Raw genomic sequence first — 18,981 nt, 5'->3', positions numbered from 1 at the left:
GGCGGGGCCGCATCCGGGTCCCGGCGAGGCCCCGCCCCGCGCCCCCGGGGCCGCCGCGGACCCCGCGGCCGGGAGCGGCCTCCCGCGCCCACGTGGCCGGGGCCGCGCCCTCCGCCGGCGCCGGCGCGAGCTCCGCCCGGGTGCGGGGCGCGAACACACCTGGGCACGGAGGGCACTGGGCACGGAGTCGGTGCAGCGGCGCGCCCCTCGGGCTGCGCCCGGGTGCGGACGCGCCGACGCCTCCCGGTGCTCCCTGCTGCCCGGGCGCAAGGACGGGAGAGGGAGCCGGGCCGGGCCGGGGAGGAGCGTCTTCGTCCGTCCCCGCCCCCTCCCACCATCCGTCCGTCATCCATCCATCCACTCACCCCTCCGCGCGTCCGTCTACCGCCCTTCATTTGTCCACCCACCCCTCCATCCAGCCACTCATCTCCGCCTCCATCGGACATCTGTCACCCATCCAAACACCCACCCAGCCACGCACCCACCCTCCATTCCTGTACCCATCCATCCATCCGTCCAAGAGACCTCGTCCATCATCCACCACCGTCCACCCTCCACGTATCCACCTGCCCGGCCGCCCTGCATTCGTCCACTCACCCGCCCATCCCGCATCTCCCCATCCAGCACACATCTATCATCCGTCCATCCACGCACCACTTATCCACCCATCTATGCACCCACCCTTCATTGGTCACCTACATCTTCCATCCACGAACCTGTCCATCCAGAGAAGGCCACATATGTATCAAGAGAAGTTCTGCAGAATAAACATGGACCTTGCCCTCAGGGACTTGCAGTCGAGAAAGGAAGTCAGGCATAATCACACAGATGTAGAATTAGGGAGCAGGATAAATACTATAAATTAGAAGGCAAAGGTGTTGTGAAATTATATTGGAGAGAAGGTGGAACCTGAACTCACCCAGGAGAACAGAGAAGGATTCTCTGAGCAATTAACATTTGGACCAAAATCTGAAGACCAAGTAGAAGTAAGGGGGGGAAGAGGGAAGAATTTTCCAGGCAGAAAATACACTATGTGCAAAGGCCCTGAGGCAGACGAACTGAAGAAAGTTCAGTGTGGCAGAAGCAGGGCAGTGGGGTAAGATGAAGCCAGGTCAGGCAGAGGTTGGCGGGGCACACAAGGACCTTGATCTTTATTCTAAAATAAACGGGAAGTCCTTAGAGGAAGTTAAGGACAGAGAAGAGACGTCGTCGAGTGTGAATTATAATGAGATCCCTCTGGCTGCCTTGTGGGGAACGGATGGGAAGAGGGCCAGGTAGGAGCCGGTACAGCCGGCTCAGGCAAACTGGTGGTAGCGGGCCAGGTGGGGAGAAGGGAGCAGATAAAGAGACATTTGGAAAGTTAAATTGTCAAGTCTGAGGGAGGATTGGGGGAGGGGAAGGATATGTCATCTGTCAAAGGCTAATTTGCTGATGAAAATAGCCACATATACGTGGCCTGAATGCACGTCAAAAATTTCCAAGTCCGACTTGGACGTCCAAGCGGGGACGGAAGGGCCCTCCCGGGGAGGCGGGGGGTGCCGGCGGGGCTGCACCCCGGGGACCAAGGGCCGGGACCGAGGACCCCAACACCTGCCCCCAGTGCGCGGGCCACAGGGGAGAGCAGCGCGAGCCTGCCTGCGGCCCTCCTGGTGCCTTCCAGCCTCCGGTGGCCGCGCCACGCCCTCTGCCTCGGGTGCACGTGACGGCCCGTTGGCCACTGGCCCGACTCCCGCTGCCTGCCTCCCACAGGCCCTGTGGGCCTTCGCCGAAGCGCAGCTTTGCCATATGCGGTGACATCCAGGAACAAGGGGGTACGCCGTGCGCTTACCTTCTTAAAAAATTTTTTAAAGATTTTATTTTCAAGTAATCTCTCTGCCCAATGTGGGGCTCGAACTCACAACCCCGAGATCAAGCGTGCCATGCTCCACCGACTGAGCCCGCCAGATGCCCCTGGACTTCCCTTTTTGGAGGCCCCATGAAAATGTTTTTATTTTAAAATCAGAAGGAAAAGAAAGAACTAAGACAATGTATGGAGTTACTATGTTCTTCTTTATACCAACACATTTGTAAAACTAAAATCCTCCCCTCCTCCCCCGCCCCGTCCCCGGTCGAAGGAGCCCACAAAGTGCATAGGGCTCGGGAAAATCGGGATTCGAACCAGTTCACCATGAATCCAAATCTAACGGCCACATGATTAAAAAGACAGGTAATTAAAAGGTTCCAGGTAATTTTCTGCCTGAGTGACTGGGAAGGAGGAGGGTCTGGTAGCTACACGGGGAAGTCAGAACCGGGAACGGGGGCTAACACTGGGCACCAGCCTGGCTTTACCAGGGACCATTGTGAGATTTAAAAAATATGTAGACAGGATGTTTCATTTTCCCCCAAAACAGCTTTGTGAGTTGAAAATTGTTTTTTGGTTTTTTTTTAAGAGCAGTTTTATTGAGGGGCGCCTGGGTGGCTCAGTCGGTTGGGCAGCCAACTTCGGCTCAGGTCATGATCTCACGGTTCGTGGGTTCGAGCCCTGCGTCGGGATCTGTGCTGACAGCTCAGAGCCTGGAGACTGATTCGGATTCTGTGTCTCCCTCTCTCTCTGACCCTCCCCTGCTCACGCTGTCTCTCTCAGAAATAAATAAAACGTTAAAAAAAGCAGTTTTGTTGAAATACAATTACATTAAATACATTCACTTAAAATGTACAACTCAGTGGGTTTTTAAAACTTTTTTAAAGTTTTTTTAAAAGTTTTTATTTAAAGTTAACATCCAGTGCAATAGTAGTTTCAGGTGTACCACAGAGTGACTCATCACCTACGTAGAACACCGAGTTCTCATCCCAAGTACCCTCTTTAATCTCCCCTTACCCAGTTAGCCCATCTCTGACCCACCTCCCTCTGTCAACCCTCAGTTTATTCTCGATAGTTAAGGGTCTGTTTCTTGGTGTCTCACTCTCTCTCTTTCCCCCTTTGCTTATTTGTTTCTTTTTCTTAAATTCCACATATGAGTGAAATCATATGGTATTTGCCTTTCTTTGACTTATTTCACTTAGCATAATACACTCTATCTCCATCCACGTTGTTCAAAATGGCAGGATTTCATTCTTTTTACGACTGGATAATATTCCACTGTATATACAACACGTCCATCAGTCGATGGACACCTGAGTTGCTTCCATATCTTGGCCATTGTATATGGCGCTGCAATAAACATAGGGTGCATGTATGTATCCCTGTGAATTAGTGCTTTTGTGTGTTTGGGTAAATACCCACTAACATGATTGCTAGATCGGAGGGTAGTTCTTTCTTTTTTTTTTTTTTAATGTTTTATTTATTTCTGAGAGAGAGAGAGAGGGAGAGAGAGAGGGAGACACAGAATCCGAAGCAGCTCCAGGCTCCGAGCTGTCAGCACAGAGCCCGACGTGGGGCTCGAACCCATGAACCGTGAGATCATGACCTGAGCCGAAATCGGACGCTTAACCGACTGAGCCCCCCAGGGGGCCCGATCAGAGGGTAGTTCTATTTCTAACTCTCTGAGGACCCTCCATACCGTTTTTTCAGAGTGGCTGCACGAGTCTGCATTCCCACCCGCCCCTGTTGTTTCTTGTGTTGTTGAGTTTAGCCATTGTGACAGGTGTGAGGTGACATCTCACCGTGGCTTTGCCTTGTCTTTCCCTGGTAATGAGTGATGTTGAGCATCTTTTCATGTGTCTGTTGGCCACGTGTATGGCTTTGGAGATGTGCCTGGCCAAGTCTTCCGCACATCTTGTAATTGGATTATTTGGTTTTGGGGTGTTGAGTCTTAGGAGTTCTTCATATATTTTTAAAAATTTTTTAATGTTTTATTTATTTCTGAGAGAGAGAGAGAGAGAGAGAGAGAGAGACAGCGTGAGCAGGGGAGGGTCAGAGAGAGAGGGAGTCACAGAATCTGAATCAGGCTCCAGGCTCTGAGCTGTCAGCACAGAGCCCGACGTGGGGCTCAAACTCATGAACCGTGAGATCATGACCTGAGCTGAAGTTGGAGGCTTCACCGACTGAGCCCCCCAGGTGCCCCTCTTCATGTATTTTAAACACCCTCCACCAGATATGTCATTTGCAAATATCTTCTATTCTCTAGGCTGCCTTTGCATTGGGCTGATTATTTCCTTTCGCTGTGCAGAAGCTCTTTATCTTGAGGAAGTCCCAGGATATTTTTGCTGCAATTCCGTAGTTTTTAGTATAGTCACAGGCTGATACGACCATGACCACAGCAGAATTTTCGAACATTTTCATCCCCAAAAGAAACCTGCTCCTTAGCAGTCACTCCCTGTTCCCCCCGCTCCCCACCCTCGAAGGCCGCTCCTTCCCTACTTCCCCTCCGTGACCCGGTATCACTGCTTCCGGATGAGGACAACCAAGGCTTCAGGACAGTGCCCGCCCGGCAGCAGCGCGTGTGGCAGGGCCCGCCTGGCTACTTGGCAGCGGCAGATACAACGTCGATTTGAAACGCAGAAAGGTGCCCTGCGCAGAAACGCGTTGAGCGTCTCCCAGGCCCAGAAACGAAGAGAAGCCCGAAGTGCTGAGTGGGGCTGAAGCCGCGTGCCTGCTGGGCCCTCACCCCCACCCTCATCCCCACCCCCCTTCCCCGGGCCCTTACAAGAAGACTGGAAAGGCCACCGCGGCCGGCTGAGGGGGAAGGGCACCCGGTACCTGCACCACCGCGAAGGCCCAATGCCTCCGAGTGTGTGGCGGAGACCGGAGCTGTGACCGGTCCCCCCCCCCCCCCCAGCCCCTGCTGCCCTTCTTCCCTACCAACTGGGCACATGGATGCCCAGCTACAGGCTGCCCCTTGGCTTCGCTTAGAAATGGGGGCCGCCGTGTAACCGGCTGCTCACTGGTTGGGGCGGCGCGTTCCGGGCCCGGCCCGTGGGCTGGCACGGCGCCAGAGGTGGGTCAGTTTCCTCTTGCTGCTGCGGCAAATTAGGACCAATGTAGCAGCTAAAAAAAAAACACACACACACAAAAAAAAACCAAAAGAAAACAACCCCAATTTCTTCTCCTAGAGTTCTGGGGTCCAGAGGTCTGAAAGCAGTGTCTGGGCCCAAGCCAAGTGCGGCCTGCGCTGGGCGTCCCGGACACCGAGGGAAGGAGCCGCTTCTGCCCTTCGGCCTCCTGAAGGCGGCCTGCAAGCCTCGCCTCGCTCCGACCGAAGCCTCTGTTGTCACATCTACGCCTCCTCGTAGTGACGCCTCTCACTGGCCCCCGTTCCAGGGCCACCTGTGACGACAGGACCCACTGAGACGATGCAGGTGTGGTGGCTGAAGCAGCCGACCGCTGGAGCCCTGAGCCACCACGGCCCCGTGTCCACGCCTCTTTTTAACCTGACCGCCCTGGTCCGTCTGGGTCGCTATGACAAAAAAGCACAGGAGAGGTGGCTTATAAACCTCATGGTGCTAGAGACCCGAAGTCCAAGATCAAGGTGCCTGCTGAACTGGGGTCAGAGGAGAGCCGGCCCGTCAAGGTGGACGCCGTCCCGCTGTGTCCTCACGCGGCAGATGGGGCAAGGGAGCTCTCCGGGGTCCCTTTTACAAGAGCATGAGGTCCCCACCCGTGGGACCTGAGCACCTCCCACAGGGCCTGCCACCAAATACTATCATGTTGGGCGCTAGGTTCAGCGTAGGAATTTGGGGACACGCACACACACACACACACACACACACAGTGCGCAACAGTGACAGAGCCGTGCCTCCTGTCCAGAGGCGGATGGGGTATGTTCCTCCGACCTCTTGATGCTTGGCTGGGCTTGTGACTGGTGCTGATCGATACAACGTGCCACAAATGACACTGTGTGAGTTCTACATGCACCGTGAAGGGTCCAGTCCTTGGGACACCTTAGCTCCTGGCCTTGCCCTCCGGGAACCTGAGACTGCACTACGGAGTGTGGCAGAGCCGCAGGGGCGGGAACGCGGGGGCCCGGCCTGCAGCCGCCACTAACGGCCGGTGACTGCCACCGCGTGGGGGTCCAGCGAATCCAGGAAGAAGATCCGGCAGAAGAGCCACCCCGAGGGGCAACCCCCAAATCAAGAGCAGGGAGAAGCCATTGCTGGTTATCGCCACTAAGCTGTGCGGTGGATTTGCATGCAGCAGGTAAGAAAGCCCAGAGCAGATGGTGGTCTTCCGGTGGCTTATGAAACCAGTTTTCTGGGGGGAAAGACAGCAGGCAAAATACCAGGCGGCAGAAAATGTAACAGCTCGCGCCGTACACGGCGGTTCCCGTCATCCGTTGCCGCGTAAGAAACCACCCCAGCAGTTAACAAGAACCGGCCCTTTTACCATGCTGCGATTTCGGGGGGGGGGGGGGGGGGGGGGGGGGGGGCGTTGGGACAGGGCACAGGGCAACGGCCCATTTTTGTTCCCAGAGGAGCCCCGGCTGGGGTGGCTCAGATGGCTGGCCATGGCCGGGAGGAAGTGACTGGGGCCATACGCCTGGGGCTTTGGTTCTGACTGTTGGGGACAGAGTCTTATTTCCTCTCCCCATCCTGTCTTTGGGGACCAGGATGCCCCGTGTGGCCTGCTCAGATGCGGGGGACAGCAGCCCGGGAGAAACCTTGGGGGGGCTCCATGTGACTGGCTGGTGCTTCCTTCCAGCACGGTGGCTCAGGAGGTTGGACTTCTTACTTGGGGGCTGTTTTTTTTTCTTAATTAATTAATTTGAGAGAGAAGGGGAGAGAGAGAGAGAGGGAGAGAGTCCCAAGCAGGCTCCACGCTGTCAGCTCAGAGGCTGATGCTGGGCTCAAACTCACAAACCTGAGCCGAAACCAAGACCTGAATGCTAACCGAGTGAGCCACCCGGGCACCCCTGGGGGCGGGTTTCTCTCTGGCGTCCGATGGCCTCACTTCAGAGGTCCCCGAGCATCAGGCCTACACAACCATTTGGTCAACCAGGTCACTGAGGACGGCCCAGGCTCTGGGGGAGGCCTGAGACTCCTGCTCTGGATGGCAGTTGTAGCAGCAAAGCACCTGCAGCCCATGGCGACCGTGACGTCACATGCGCACTTCAGCAAGTCTACGATGTCGGTGCTTGTAGGATGTGCCCTGATTTTACATGTATCAAAACATGAAAGCAGGGTGAGGCGTGCGTGCTGACTTTGGCAGGAGCCGTGTTTCCGCTGCGGGCGCAGCTCAAAGTCCGGACCCGCAGCCAGGTCACATCCCCAAGTGAGGACCAGAGAGCGGTCCTTCTAGGCTGAGACCGTCTCTCACACAGAGGGGATCCCTAAACAACCAGTAACATTTTCTATTCTAGAAACTTCTGCACAAATGCCGAAGTCGGATATACAGTAAGCCTTCATGAATCCATCACCCATCTTCCATAAGCATCGACCCACATGGTCAGTTAATGTTTGATGCATACCCTGTCCTATCCCAGGGCACAGAAGTCCCGGACAGACTTCCTGTGTTCACGTGTAAACACAGGGGCCATATGGTGACACCGCAAGCCCTTTCCGTGGTACTCGTAGCAATCCACATGGCTGACACGATGCTAAAATTCTCCCCGGCCTTAAAGAGATGCCACCAGGTAAATCCGGAAATGGACGGGCCGAGGCCCATGCTGAGCACACGTTACTTAGCAGGGAAGCAAGGGAGGAACCCAGCAGTACCATACGGGGTAGGGAGGGAGGCAAGTGCCAGGGCAGGGGCAGCGCGGTTTCTCTTCAAGTAATGTGCGCGCTGTCACTTTGATCAAACAATGAAAAACGGGCACCCGGGAGGCTCAGTCGGTTGAGCTCTGACTGGCTCAGGTCATGATCTCACGGTTCGTGGGTTCAAGCCCTGCACCGGGCTCTGTGCTGACAGCACGGAGTCTGCTTGGGACTCTCCCTCCTTCTCTCTGCCCCTCCTGCATGCCCACAAACACATGCACATTCTCTCTCTCAAAATAAATAAACTTTGAATAAATTTTAAAAAAATAAAAATAAAAATTAAGAAGAAAATAAGGCATTGGAGCCGAAGATGTCTTCAGCTCTTGAGTTGTGCAATGTCGCAATCCCTTAGTCACTGCTTTAAAATTTTAACATTTTGGGGCGCCTGGGTGGCTTAGTCGGTGAAGCATCCAACTTTCGCTTGGGTCATGATCTCGTGGTTCGTGGGTTCGAGCCCCGCGTCGGGCTCTGTGCTGACTGGCAGCTCAGAGCCTGGAGCCTGTTTCGGTCTGTGACTCCCTCTCTCTCTGACCCTCCCCTGCTCACGCTGTCTCTCTCTCTCTCCCAGAAATAAATAAAACATTAATAAAAAAATTAAAAAAAAATTTTAACATTTTTTATTTTCTAATTTTTTTAAAAAGTTTATTTTGAGAGAGAGAGAGCACGTGCAGGCACGTGAGCGGGGGAGGGGAGAGGGAGCTGGAGAGAGAACCCCAAGCAGGCTCCCTGCTGAGGGCGCAGAGCCGGGTGCTGGGCTCAGAGTCAGGAACGGGGAGACCGTGACCTGAGCCAAAATCAAGAGTAGGGCTCAACTGACTGAGCCACCCAGGGCCCCTAATTAAACATTTTTAAATTACTTTACATTACTTTTATTTTAACTAAAACGTTTGAAACCTGCTTTGGCCTAATTTTCGTTGAGCATCGTGGCTTGAAAGCAGAGCCGAGGCGCTGAGGCCCAGAGGCCGCGCTGTCGGGCGCCCTCAGCGCCGGCGGACGAATGTTCTGTTGGCTTCTGCGGGTGGCTGGCCGGGCCACGTAAGACGCTCCAAGTGAGCGGGGCAGCGACCACGGGCCGCGCGGGAGGGGCCGGGGTGCCCTCCGAGTGCGGGTCTGCCCGGTGCGCCCCGAAACCTGTCCGCGGCCGCCATGCCCACGGCTCCCATTGGCCCGAGGCCTGGGCAGCGGCGCCCTGGGACCCGGGCCTCCCTGCCCTGCGGCCTCCTCCGCGGCCTCCGCCCCCCCCCCGCCTCAACCGCAGCCCCCACTACGCCCCCGGCCTCCCCCTAGCCCCCACCCCCCTCCCCCGCGGCCCCCTCCCCCCCGCCTCCCCCGCGGCCCCCACTACACCCCCGGCCTCCACCACGGCCCCTTCCCCACCCCGGCCTCCACCGCGGCCCGCCCAGGCCTCCCCCCCTCCCCCGCGGCCCCCTCCCCCCCGCCTCCCCCGCGGCCCCCACTACACCCCCGGCCTCCACCACGGCCCCTTCCCCACCCCGGCCTCCACCGCGGCCCGCCCAGGCCTCCCCCCCTCCCCCGCGGCCCGCACTACCCCCCGGCCTCCACCGCGCCCCCCCCGGCTGCATCCGGGCCTCCAGGCCGGGCGCTGCTTCCTCTCACGGGCGGGCGGGCCCGTTTGCCGTCGCATCACTGTCTCCCCGGCACCCCCAAGTGCCGGCTCAGGGCAGGTCCTCTCTCAGGGGTCCCCGAAACCGCCTCCCACTAAAGCAGAGACCCCCTCCCCCAGCACGCGCACCACACTCGAGTGCGAAGGTCAACCGGAAGTGAACCTGACGCGCGCCAGAGGCCCTCCTGACAATTCACACCGTCTTCCGCTTTCTTCCCGGCCAGCGCGGGGCGCCCGTCGTGGGGCCCGCGAGGCCTCCGCCCGCTGCCGCCGGGGCCGGGCCGCCGGGCAGGCCTTCCGCAGAAGAGAGGTGCCCCGGGGGGGGCGCGGGGAGCCCCCGCGGGCGCATCTGAGTCCAAATCTCTGGACCGTGTGCACGTGACTTCTTTGGAAAGGCGGTCGGACGAGACGACCCTGGGCTCGGGGTGGGGGGGGGGGCAGGGAAGCTCACAGCGGGGCTCGGCCGGCAGGCCCGAGGCGCGAGGGCGACAACGACGGAGGGCAGAACCGCCGGCCACTCGGTCCCCCCTGGAGGCAAGCGACGGAAGGGACGAGAAGGCGGAGTCTGAGATCCAGAGAGACGCCTCAGCGAGGCCGTCGCCCCTCCCCCCCGTGTGGAGGACGCGGGGACAGGCCCCTCCCGGGAGGCGGGCAGAAGGCCAGGAGCGACCCGCGAGGCCGCAATTACCGTAAGAACACGGGCTGTGAGCCACGAGGCGGACCGAAGGGCCGCAGTGGCGAGGGTAGAGGGGCCGAGGAGGGGTTAGGCGCGGGCGCAGGAGCCCGGGGTGTGGGGGGCACCCGGGGGCACCCGCCAGCCCCGGCCGCTGCGGTGGGGGGCGCACAGCCACGTGTGGCCATCGCGTGTTCTCAGAGGCCGGGCTTCGCCGGTGCCTGCTGAACCCGTGGTGAGCTGGTCTGTTTCCAGAAACCTGCAGATGCCGGGCCCGCCTGGCTTCCGTCGGGCAAAACGGAGTGTTAGTTTACAGAGCAAGGAAGCCTCCGTTGTTTCAAATCTCACTAACGCTGAGGCCCAGGACGTGCAGAGAGTAACGGTCCGTCCGCACAGGTTCTGGCAGGAAGGCACAGAACGACCGACCCACGCCCGGACGGAAAGGCGCCGTAGCGTGTTCCTCCACTTACAGAAGCCACGGCTCGTGCACAGGAGTGGCCGGTGGGCGCCGGCGGGCGGTCAAACCCAGCGACCTTCAGCGGTGCCCGCCCCACACGGCCCGCGGCGGGGAGGGACTGGGCCCCGGGTGGCCGAGCCGCCTGCGGTGGCCTGTGTGGGCTGCCGGCCGCCAGCGCAGGCGCGCCTCCCTCTGCCGCACCGACTGGCACCGGGCTCAGGACGGGGTCTGAGCTACGGGAGACGCGGCCTGGCGGGTTCCCAGGGCCGGAGACGATGGGAGAGGACACGGGCCTGAGCACCGTCCTGTGACCGTGGGGGGACAGCCGCAGGGCAGGAAAGCGCACACGGAGGAAGGAAGCAGAGCGGGGAGAGAGCGGACACGCAGGCGCACCCGCCTGTCCCGCCGGCCCGGCCGTGGGCGAGTCACAGGGACCAGCCTGTCGCCTGGGCCTCCGGCCTCCCTGATCTTCCGGGGCCGCTTCCCCTCAGACACGAGCCTGGCCTCCTCCGGAGGACACCCCTGTCCTCTACTTCCACCGTCCAGCGGTGGCGGCCTCCCAGCTGGTTTCCACACGCGAGCGTCCGCGTGGCAGATGTGCCTCCGTGGCCCTGAGCCCGAGAGAAAACCACGGCAGCCACTTCCCAAGGCAACGACGGCTTTTCTCAGTATTCTTTATTGGCAGTGGAAAACGCCTCGGAACTGTATTGAAAGACAGCAATAAATAATACTGTGATAAAAACAGTTCAAAAGTAGACTGTACATACTTTGTTACACAATCAGGAAGTTCACAAAAGATTAATAGAAAAACAGAGCGGAAACAGTGAATCATACAAGTAAATTAAAACCAAATGTAAGAAGACATGACGTGTCCACCCCTGCACCGGCTGCACAATAAATAATGCACGGCGATCTGAGCACACTTCCTGCTGGCTGTTTAATACGCCGCAAAAAGGTACAGTTACACTCGCTCCTCCGGGAGCCCCAAACGGCTGTCTCATCAAAATCTACAAATGGACTCTGGGGTCCACTCTTTAAACATGTTTACAAACAAATGTAAAAAGATGATTTACATAAGAACAGTAAGGCCTTTATTAGAGTTGCACTACATTATTTCCAGAATCTTAGGCGGCCTCCTCCTGGGCGCGCACGCAGCACCCAGCCCCGCGGTGGGAGCCCACTGCTTCCTGATTGGTCCTCTGAGAGTTCTGGTGCCAGGGAGCAGGGGCGGGGGAGCCTGGGCTTTCGGGGTCCTCGGCTCCGGGGTTCTGTGGGTCACTCCAGGCAGGCCGCCCCAGCCCCCAGGGACAAGGCTGTGAAAGGCGTCCCCGGTCCGAGGACATTTTCATAGTGTTCCGATAACCCTTCCAAGTTTTATCAGCTGATATTTAACACCAGACATTGTTAATCTGTTCACACTGCAGAATGAAGCATTTCTTGCTAGAAAAAGTGTCATTAAGGTCAGTCATTAAAATACAACAACAATTGCTCAAGATTAAGTCTGATTATTTCAAGATGATTGTTGTAGAGCTGGGTGACGTTTGTAAAGGCTGATGCACGCTGGGTCACGATGATTTTACAGATGCGGTAAAATCCTTTTCTCTGTCAGGGTTTATTAATAAAAAATTAAACAATGATAATTACAATAAATGCATAATTTACAAAAGCCCTATATTTGTTCATAGGATTTATACATACAAGCATTACAGTACATTCATTCGAAAGACTAAAATTAGATATAAGAACGTGAATTGATTTAAAAGGATATTTATAGCCCGGCTATACATGAAAAAGTAAGTAACTATATAAATGAAGTCATAAGTTTACATAAATATAAGAAACATTAAATTCTAAAATATTTTCTCTATGGTATTCATGAATTTTTCACTAATTAAAAACTCTGTAATAAAATATCTCAGGGTCCATATAACAAGTATTGACAGATTAAAGACTCCGTTGGATTTTAAGACGTAGCCCCCGGCGGAGTCAGGGTGCCGCAGGGTCAGCGGTAGAAGTAGTGCGGGTAAACTGGAAAAGAAAAGCCAAAGAATCAGTCTTAAGACAGCAGCCCGAACAGCACCTTCCAGGGCCCCCAGTGGGGCCCCACCCCCGCCCCCACCCACCCCGTTCGTGGCTTAAGCACTTGGCGAATTTAGAGAAAACATGAAGCACTCTGCATAATCTGCATAATCGAGGCAAATTCTTTGACTTCATTCTGGCATGTGACTAAAAGTTACCAATTAAAAAGTTAAACCAATCAAATATGTTTTAGTTTTTTTTTAAAGATGTTAAGTAACCTCCACACCCAACGTGGGGCTCAAACTCACTACCCCAGAATTGAGGGCCGTAGGCTGCACCCACTGGGCCAGCCAGACGCCCCCGCCAATCAAATATTCTGGCTGAGCCAGGAAAACAGAGGTAGAGCAGCACAAAGCCGCCCCCCCCCCCCAGGCCCCCAGGGCAAGGAGAAGCAGGCTGGGCTCCTGGGCCCCCACCCGAAACCCCCGAGAGTACACACTCGGCCCCTGGGGGGGGGGGAGGCAGTACCATCTAAAAACCAATCTCTCAACTGAGAGGCTCTCGGTGCCATTCAGGTGATGACGGCAGTGAATCCGCTGCGGCCTGTGTCCTTTGAGAAGGACTGCACCCGCTGACCTGGGAGCTCCCCCAGGGCAGGCAGAGGCGAGTGCCGTGCACCCCGGAACCACGGCGGGGGTCAGGGTGGTCAGCTCGGAGGCGGGCAAAGCTGTCCTCTAATCTGACCACAACCCTGCGTCCCACCCCAAAAAGACATTAGCAGACACTTCCGCCAAAATTATTTTAAGGAAAGAGTGGAAATACGATTTCCCCTGAAAACCTGAGGACACGCCAACCTCTTTATGTTAAGTGTAAGCACACAAACACCAGAATCCTCTTAGCGGGTGCAGAGAGGCCCTAGTGAGCCTGCGTGGGCTCTCCCTGCGCCCGCGGACACTGCGCGGACAGGACGCGGTGCCCGGCTGCGGCCTGCGTGGACAGTGCCCTCTACTCACCAACAGGGGGCGTCAGCAGGAGTAAGTCCTGACTGTGGCCGAATCCAGCCTCTGCGGTCCTGATACGCTGCCTGCTCCGGCCAGCACGAGGGGCGGCGTGCAAACACAGCGTGCGGTTAGTCTCAAAACGACACACGAGGGCACAAGTACACACACGCGCGTTCTCCCACGCAGCAGCGCCCAGGGGACTTCCGAGTGGGGTTCTCCCCACCCCGGAGCAGCCCGGGGGGTCCCCGTGGGGGTCCCTCTACAATAGCGACGGGGCGACAGGCGACATGAAAACAGTTACGCCGTGTCCATCCGCACACATGACCACTCCTAATGCAGTAACTCGCTTCTCCTTACACCCTCTAGAGTTCTAGACTTTTTCGGACTTTTCCCTCAGCCCAAGGATCCTGTCTGCTAGGGGACTGTGCAGGGAACGCGCCAGTGAGCGCCAGCGGCCCGCTGAGGGCTGAGGGCAGGCAGAGTCCAGAGAGCCCGCTCTCCGAGTCTAAGGGACGGTCTTGCCCTCCCCGGGAGGGGGTGCGGGGCCCCTTAGCGACACCGAGGCCCGGCCTCGGTTCCTGCTGGAAACAGCGTGAGGACAGAGGGTTCCGTTCTCCTCAACAAGTGCCCCGCACGGCTCACAACGTTCTCCCGCCTCTGCAGCGACCACGCTGCCCCCGGTCCCGGGCTTGGCGTCACCGCGGGCCACGGTGTGTCACCCTCTGGCTGCGACTCTGGACAGCGAGCTGCCATGGCCGCGGGCCACCCGGATGGGCCCCACCACAGAGGTCCCGGGAGACCCACTGCAGCCCCCCCTCTTCTTTGAGAAGCCCCTCCCCCCCATGCCAGCCTGCCGCCTCTCTACCACCCGAGGGTGCAGAACCCCCCCCCCCCGCACCTTTTTCTCAAGTTCTGTTTAATTCACCCGATCTCTAATCCAAACATCACCGTTAACGCTTAACCCGGAAAACCTGAATTTGAAGACAGACAGGGTAACAGAGCTACGGGGACATCGGAGAGCAGCCAGGCCAGGCAACGAGTGGAGGCTAAGTCACAGTGACTACTTGTAAAAACTACCTACAGGCTCCATGAGGAAAATGCTACTTTTTAAGAAGTTGGGCTTTTCCCTCGTGACGCCTATTACGGAAGTCTGGCAAAGAGATGCAGCCTTTTTAATGGAAACGCTGCCCTGTCGGCAGCCTTCACACAAAGCTCAGTAAAGGCCCAACTTGAGTTGCCATCCCCGGCTTTGTGCAGAGGCAGAGGCGGGCGGCTGCGACCCTCACAAAGCCCCGGGCAGTCAGCACCAGGAGCAGAACGCTGCAGCGACCACAACCACGTCCCCCCTACAGTCCCCCGGGTCCATCGAGGGCGAGCGCGCCGTCTGTGCCAGGCCCAGCTCGGCAGCGGCCCGCAGGACACGCCGACCCTGTCCAAGAGCTTCCCCCCGAGGGACTCCCAGAGCCGTCACAGCCAATCAATGAGGAAGATGCCAGCAGGGCTCCACTCCGCAGATGGGGACACTGAGGCCAGGGGCCCGAGGCCACGCACCCCCCGAGTGGCAGAGCGGGATTCCAACCCAGGCATTTGGCTCCCCATCCTGTCACCGAGTGGGACACGATCAGAGCCGAGAGGTCCCTCTGCAGACCACTCGACTCGTCACCAGCGGCGGCCACAGAGCAGAGGGGTGCTCATGGGCTGATCACGGGCCTGACCCAATGACTACACAGCAGCTGTGTTCCTGGCCGGGCCACGCCCTGTGAGGACAGCCCAGGCTCCCCCTCCTCCTTCCAGCCGGCTTCTGATGACGTGTGGGCACACGGACGAGGAGCACAGGGACGGAGGTGGGGACTGTGTGCTCCCGACACTCCTCCGTGTGGGGGGCCGCCCTAGGGCTGGGGGATGCGGCGAGAAAGCCACCGTGCCGCCATCTCATGAGAGCGCGCCCTCGCACACAGCCGTACAGCTGTGTCGTGTGGGTGCTGGTCCAACGCTCTGCAGACGCCCCCGAGGCTGAGTTTTATTCGTTGGAAGAATAAGCTAATACCCAACCGGACAGGAACGTTAAGAAAATCTACAACAGTGTTAAACTCCGACAAGCAGATGTTAGGAGTAACCTTAGCGCACGGAAGCCCGGGCACGCGCCACAGCACCCGAGCGCAGGTCACGGGGTAAGTCGGCCATTCTCCGCCACTGTTAGCATCCCGGCCAGAGAGCCGCCCAGGCCACTGCCAAGGGGCTGGGGTAGCGTGGCCCATCACGTACCGTCCAGCTGCATCTTCTTTGGCTGCACGGAGGGCGGGGACAGAGAGGAAGTGACCCGGAAGTTCGCCGGGAGAGTCTCTGCCGACCCAGCGGCTAAGCCGCGAACGTCCTTCGGTCTGAATTTTTTTCTCCAAGAAGGCGCCCTCCTGAAGCTCTTATCATCATCCTGGGAAAGTAAATGACAGAAAACAAGACTGACTGTAAGATAAAAGACAAAAATCTATAGTCAAGTCACCAGCTCTTTAAGATGACCTCGTCTCTCAATTGTGTTTCCACGTATTTATCTACCACAGCCATTCCTGATGGCCAGCGGGCCCCCTGGCCAGATGGGAGCGCCAGGGGGCGAAGGGAGGCAGGGCCACACCTGTACCAGGACCCTGACCGGGCACAAGTCAGGACAGTCCTGGGCCTGCTCCTCTGTCTACGTGAAATCACCTTCCTGTTAGACAAGATATCATGTTTTTGTCTTCAAAACCGTCTTCGCGCTGCGGACAGTGCCGCACGGAGGGCCAGGCCTGCAGCGCCCTTTCACGTGGCCTATTCTCATCACAGGCAAGCGTCCTTACGGCCACGAAGAGTCATAAGCAGTGGTGCGGAAGTAAATCAGTCCCGGTTTTGTGTAAGGAGAAAGTAACAGTTCATGTGTTAAAAAATTTTTTTAATGTTTATATTTACTTACTCATTTTTTTAAAATGTTTTATTTCTGAGAGAGAGAGAGAGGAAGACAGTGTGAGCAGGGGAGGATCAGGAAGAGAGGGAGATACAGACTCTGAAACAGGCTCAAGGCTCTGAGCTGTCAGCACAGAGCCCGATGTGGGGCTCAAACCCACAAACCGTGAGATCATGACCTGAGCTGAAGTCGGACGCTCAACCAATTGAGCCACCCAGGTGCCCCTAATGTTTATATTTATTTTTGATGCAGAGAGAGACTGAGCATGAGCAGGGGAGGGGCAGAGAGAGAGGGAGACACAGAATCCGAAGCAGCTCCAGGCTCTGAGCTGTCAGCACAGAGCCCAACGTGGGGCTCGAGTCCACAAACTGCGAGATCATGACCTGAACCGACTGAGCCACCCAGGTGCCCCACATTTCATGTGTTTTTAAATAAGCCACTGAAACATTCCCCCAGAGCACAGGGCCCTGGATTGCAGTGAGATGTCCGGCTGCCCCAAAACACAACTTACAGACTCGATCCCCAGGCTGTAGCCGATGTATTATGATGTAAAAAATATTTCTGAAGAATATCAGAAGTTAAATAGCCAAAATTAAAAAACAAACCCCCGATTACTGTGAAAATATTGGTTTCTCAACAACTCATTTGTTTTTTAAAATTTTTTAGAGTTTTATGTATTTATTTTTGAAAGAGAAACAATGTGAGTGGGGGAGGGGCAGAGAGAGAAGGAGAGAGAATCCCAGGCAGGCTCTGCCCTGTCAGCACAGAGCCTGATGCAGGGCTCAGACTCATGAATTGTGAGATCATGACCTGAGCCAAAACCCACAGTCAGATACTTAACAGACTGAACCACCCAGGGCCCCCAACAGCTCATTTGTTAATAAATTGAGAGCAAAGCTTAACTTATAAAGTAAAATTATTTCCACATTTGGAAGAATTATCTGGCACACAGCTCCAACAAATAAAGCAATCTACGTTTATTTTTATTTTTAAAGATTTTACTTTTCAATAGTCTTTACACCCAACACAGGGCTCGAACTCACAAACCTGAGATTAGGAGTCGTGTGCTCCTCCAATGGAGCCAGCCAGGCGTCCCCAAATATAATAATTTACAGTTAACGCAAGTTTAGACATCATTAGGCTGAAAACTTACTTCATCGAACCTTCTGTCAGTCCCCATGACCAAAAGGTTGTTAAACTCCCTTTCCAAGACGGCACGAGCCTGAAATCATAAACACCCCCAAAATTATGTCAACTTAAAGGATGTTAGCGGATAGCCATTGTTTTTACACCAAGACTTTAAAAAAAACAAACAAAACAAAACAAAAAAACCCCTAAGGGTTTTTCAATTCAATGCCTTGAATCCTAATAGTGGATTTTAAATCAGGGATTTTAATGTGGAGATCATTAATGGGCTTTATTTGTGGGAGGGGCTGAGAGAGAGAGAGAGAGCGAATCCCAAGCAGACTCCACACTGTCAGCACGGAGCCCGATGTGGGGCTTGAACCCATGAACTGTGAGATGGTGACCTGAGCCGAAACCAAGAGTCGGGCGCTTAACCGACTAAGTCCCCCAAGCGGCCCCCAGTAATGGGCCTTCGGGGTGGGGGTGGGGGGGTTCCACGCTCTGTGGGAAATTAAACAAGGGTGCCGCATGGGTGCGGCCCGTGGGGGGCTGAGGGTGGGACCGTGTCTGTGGAAGAAGAACTGTGAGCCCCCGAGCCGACGAGAACCACACAGGGAAACTGGCAAAGCTTCCACCCGGCACCGGCAAGTGAGAGCGGCTCCCTCTCCACCCAAGAGCTGAATGCTGGGCACCCTCACGGGCGCGTGCAGGGGGAACAGGCAGTGCCCAGACCCCGGGCCGCTCGAGGAGAGAGGACTAGCGTGCGGTGTAGCCTGCGCTGCCTCGCTCAGGACAGGCGCAGGGCTTGGGCAGGAGAGCGGCGGGGGTGGCGGCCGGGGCGGCGTCACCTGTGTGTTCTGGGTCGGGATCTGCAGCAGAAGCGCCAGGGCGTTGAAGTCGAAGGTCTCATCTAAGGCCACCAGCGCGCCGTGGACGCCGCTCTCCACGAGGTTGTTGGCATATTCTTTAAGGCCGATCGACAGCACCCAGCGAATCACTCGGTCGTTGCTCCAAACCAGCACGTCTGCAGACAGCAAACATCAGGGGTCAAGGCGGCCCAGAGGGCTCTCTCCGCCACACACGCCCCTGTGACGCAGCGCCGTGAGCCTCCGGGTCCTGACCCCAGACCCAACCCGCACGGGTGCAGGGGGGCCCCTGCTGCCCTCACATGCCACCGGCCCGGCCCCTCGCCTGCCTGACGGAAACTGTCCCATCGGCACTCACTCCTCAAGGAAACCCCAGGGCGAGGAAGTTCTCGTGCACACGGACTTTCCAGAGAACAGGGCATGAGCAGGGCCCCGGCCCCGGGAGCTGGAAGGGCACACGAGGCACCGATGTGCTTCATCTACGGACGGCAGGTCTCCTCGAAACCCTGCTACCATCAGATGTTTTGGCACCATGTCGATTCAATGCAAACCTCTCGGTTACAATCGAAAAGCCCGTTTTGTTGACTCATTTTAAAACCAGAGAAACTTG

General features: G+C 56.8%; 2 protein-coding genes across 4 annotated transcripts in view; both read right to left on the bottom strand.

The window, feature by feature from the left end:
* CTTN (cortactin) overlaps positions 1–250 on the bottom strand; it is a 31,746-nt gene extending 31,496 nt beyond the window's left edge. For both annotated transcript variants that reach the window (XM_039235427.1, XM_039235423.1), the window contains exon 1: positions 160–250. The gene's annotated coding sequence lies outside the window, so the exon portion shown is untranslated. The remainder of the gene's footprint in view (positions 1–159) is intronic.
* Positions 251–11,082: 10,832 nt separating this feature from the next.
* The window catches only part of PPFIA1 (PTPRF interacting protein alpha 1), a 90,653-nt gene continuing 82,754 nt past the window's right edge, over positions 11,083–18,981 (bottom strand). For both annotated transcript variants that reach the window (XM_039235388.1, XM_039235389.1), the window contains 5 exons: positions 18,354–18,529; positions 17,534–17,602; positions 15,711–15,876; positions 13,458–13,528; positions 11,083–12,453 (listed from right to left, as the gene is read on the bottom strand). In XM_039235388.1, coding sequence (XP_039091319.1) covers positions 13,470–13,528; positions 15,711–15,876; positions 17,534–17,602; positions 18,354–18,529 — 470 coding nt within the window. In that variant the 3' untranslated portion in view covers positions 11,083–12,453; positions 13,458–13,469. The remainder of the gene's footprint in view (positions 12,454–13,457; positions 13,529–15,710; positions 15,877–17,533; positions 17,603–18,353; positions 18,530–18,981) is intronic.

The sequence above is a fragment of the Hyaena hyaena genome, unplaced genomic scaffold (assembly GCF_003009895.1).
Source record: "Hyaena hyaena isolate Hyena2069 unplaced genomic scaffold, ASM300989v1 scaffold_98, whole genome shotgun sequence".
Lineage (NCBI taxonomy): Eukaryota > Metazoa > Chordata > Mammalia > Carnivora > Hyaenidae > Hyaena > Hyaena hyaena.
Note: the sequence above shows the minus strand (reverse complement) of the source record. Positions and strands in the feature narration are given on the sequence as shown.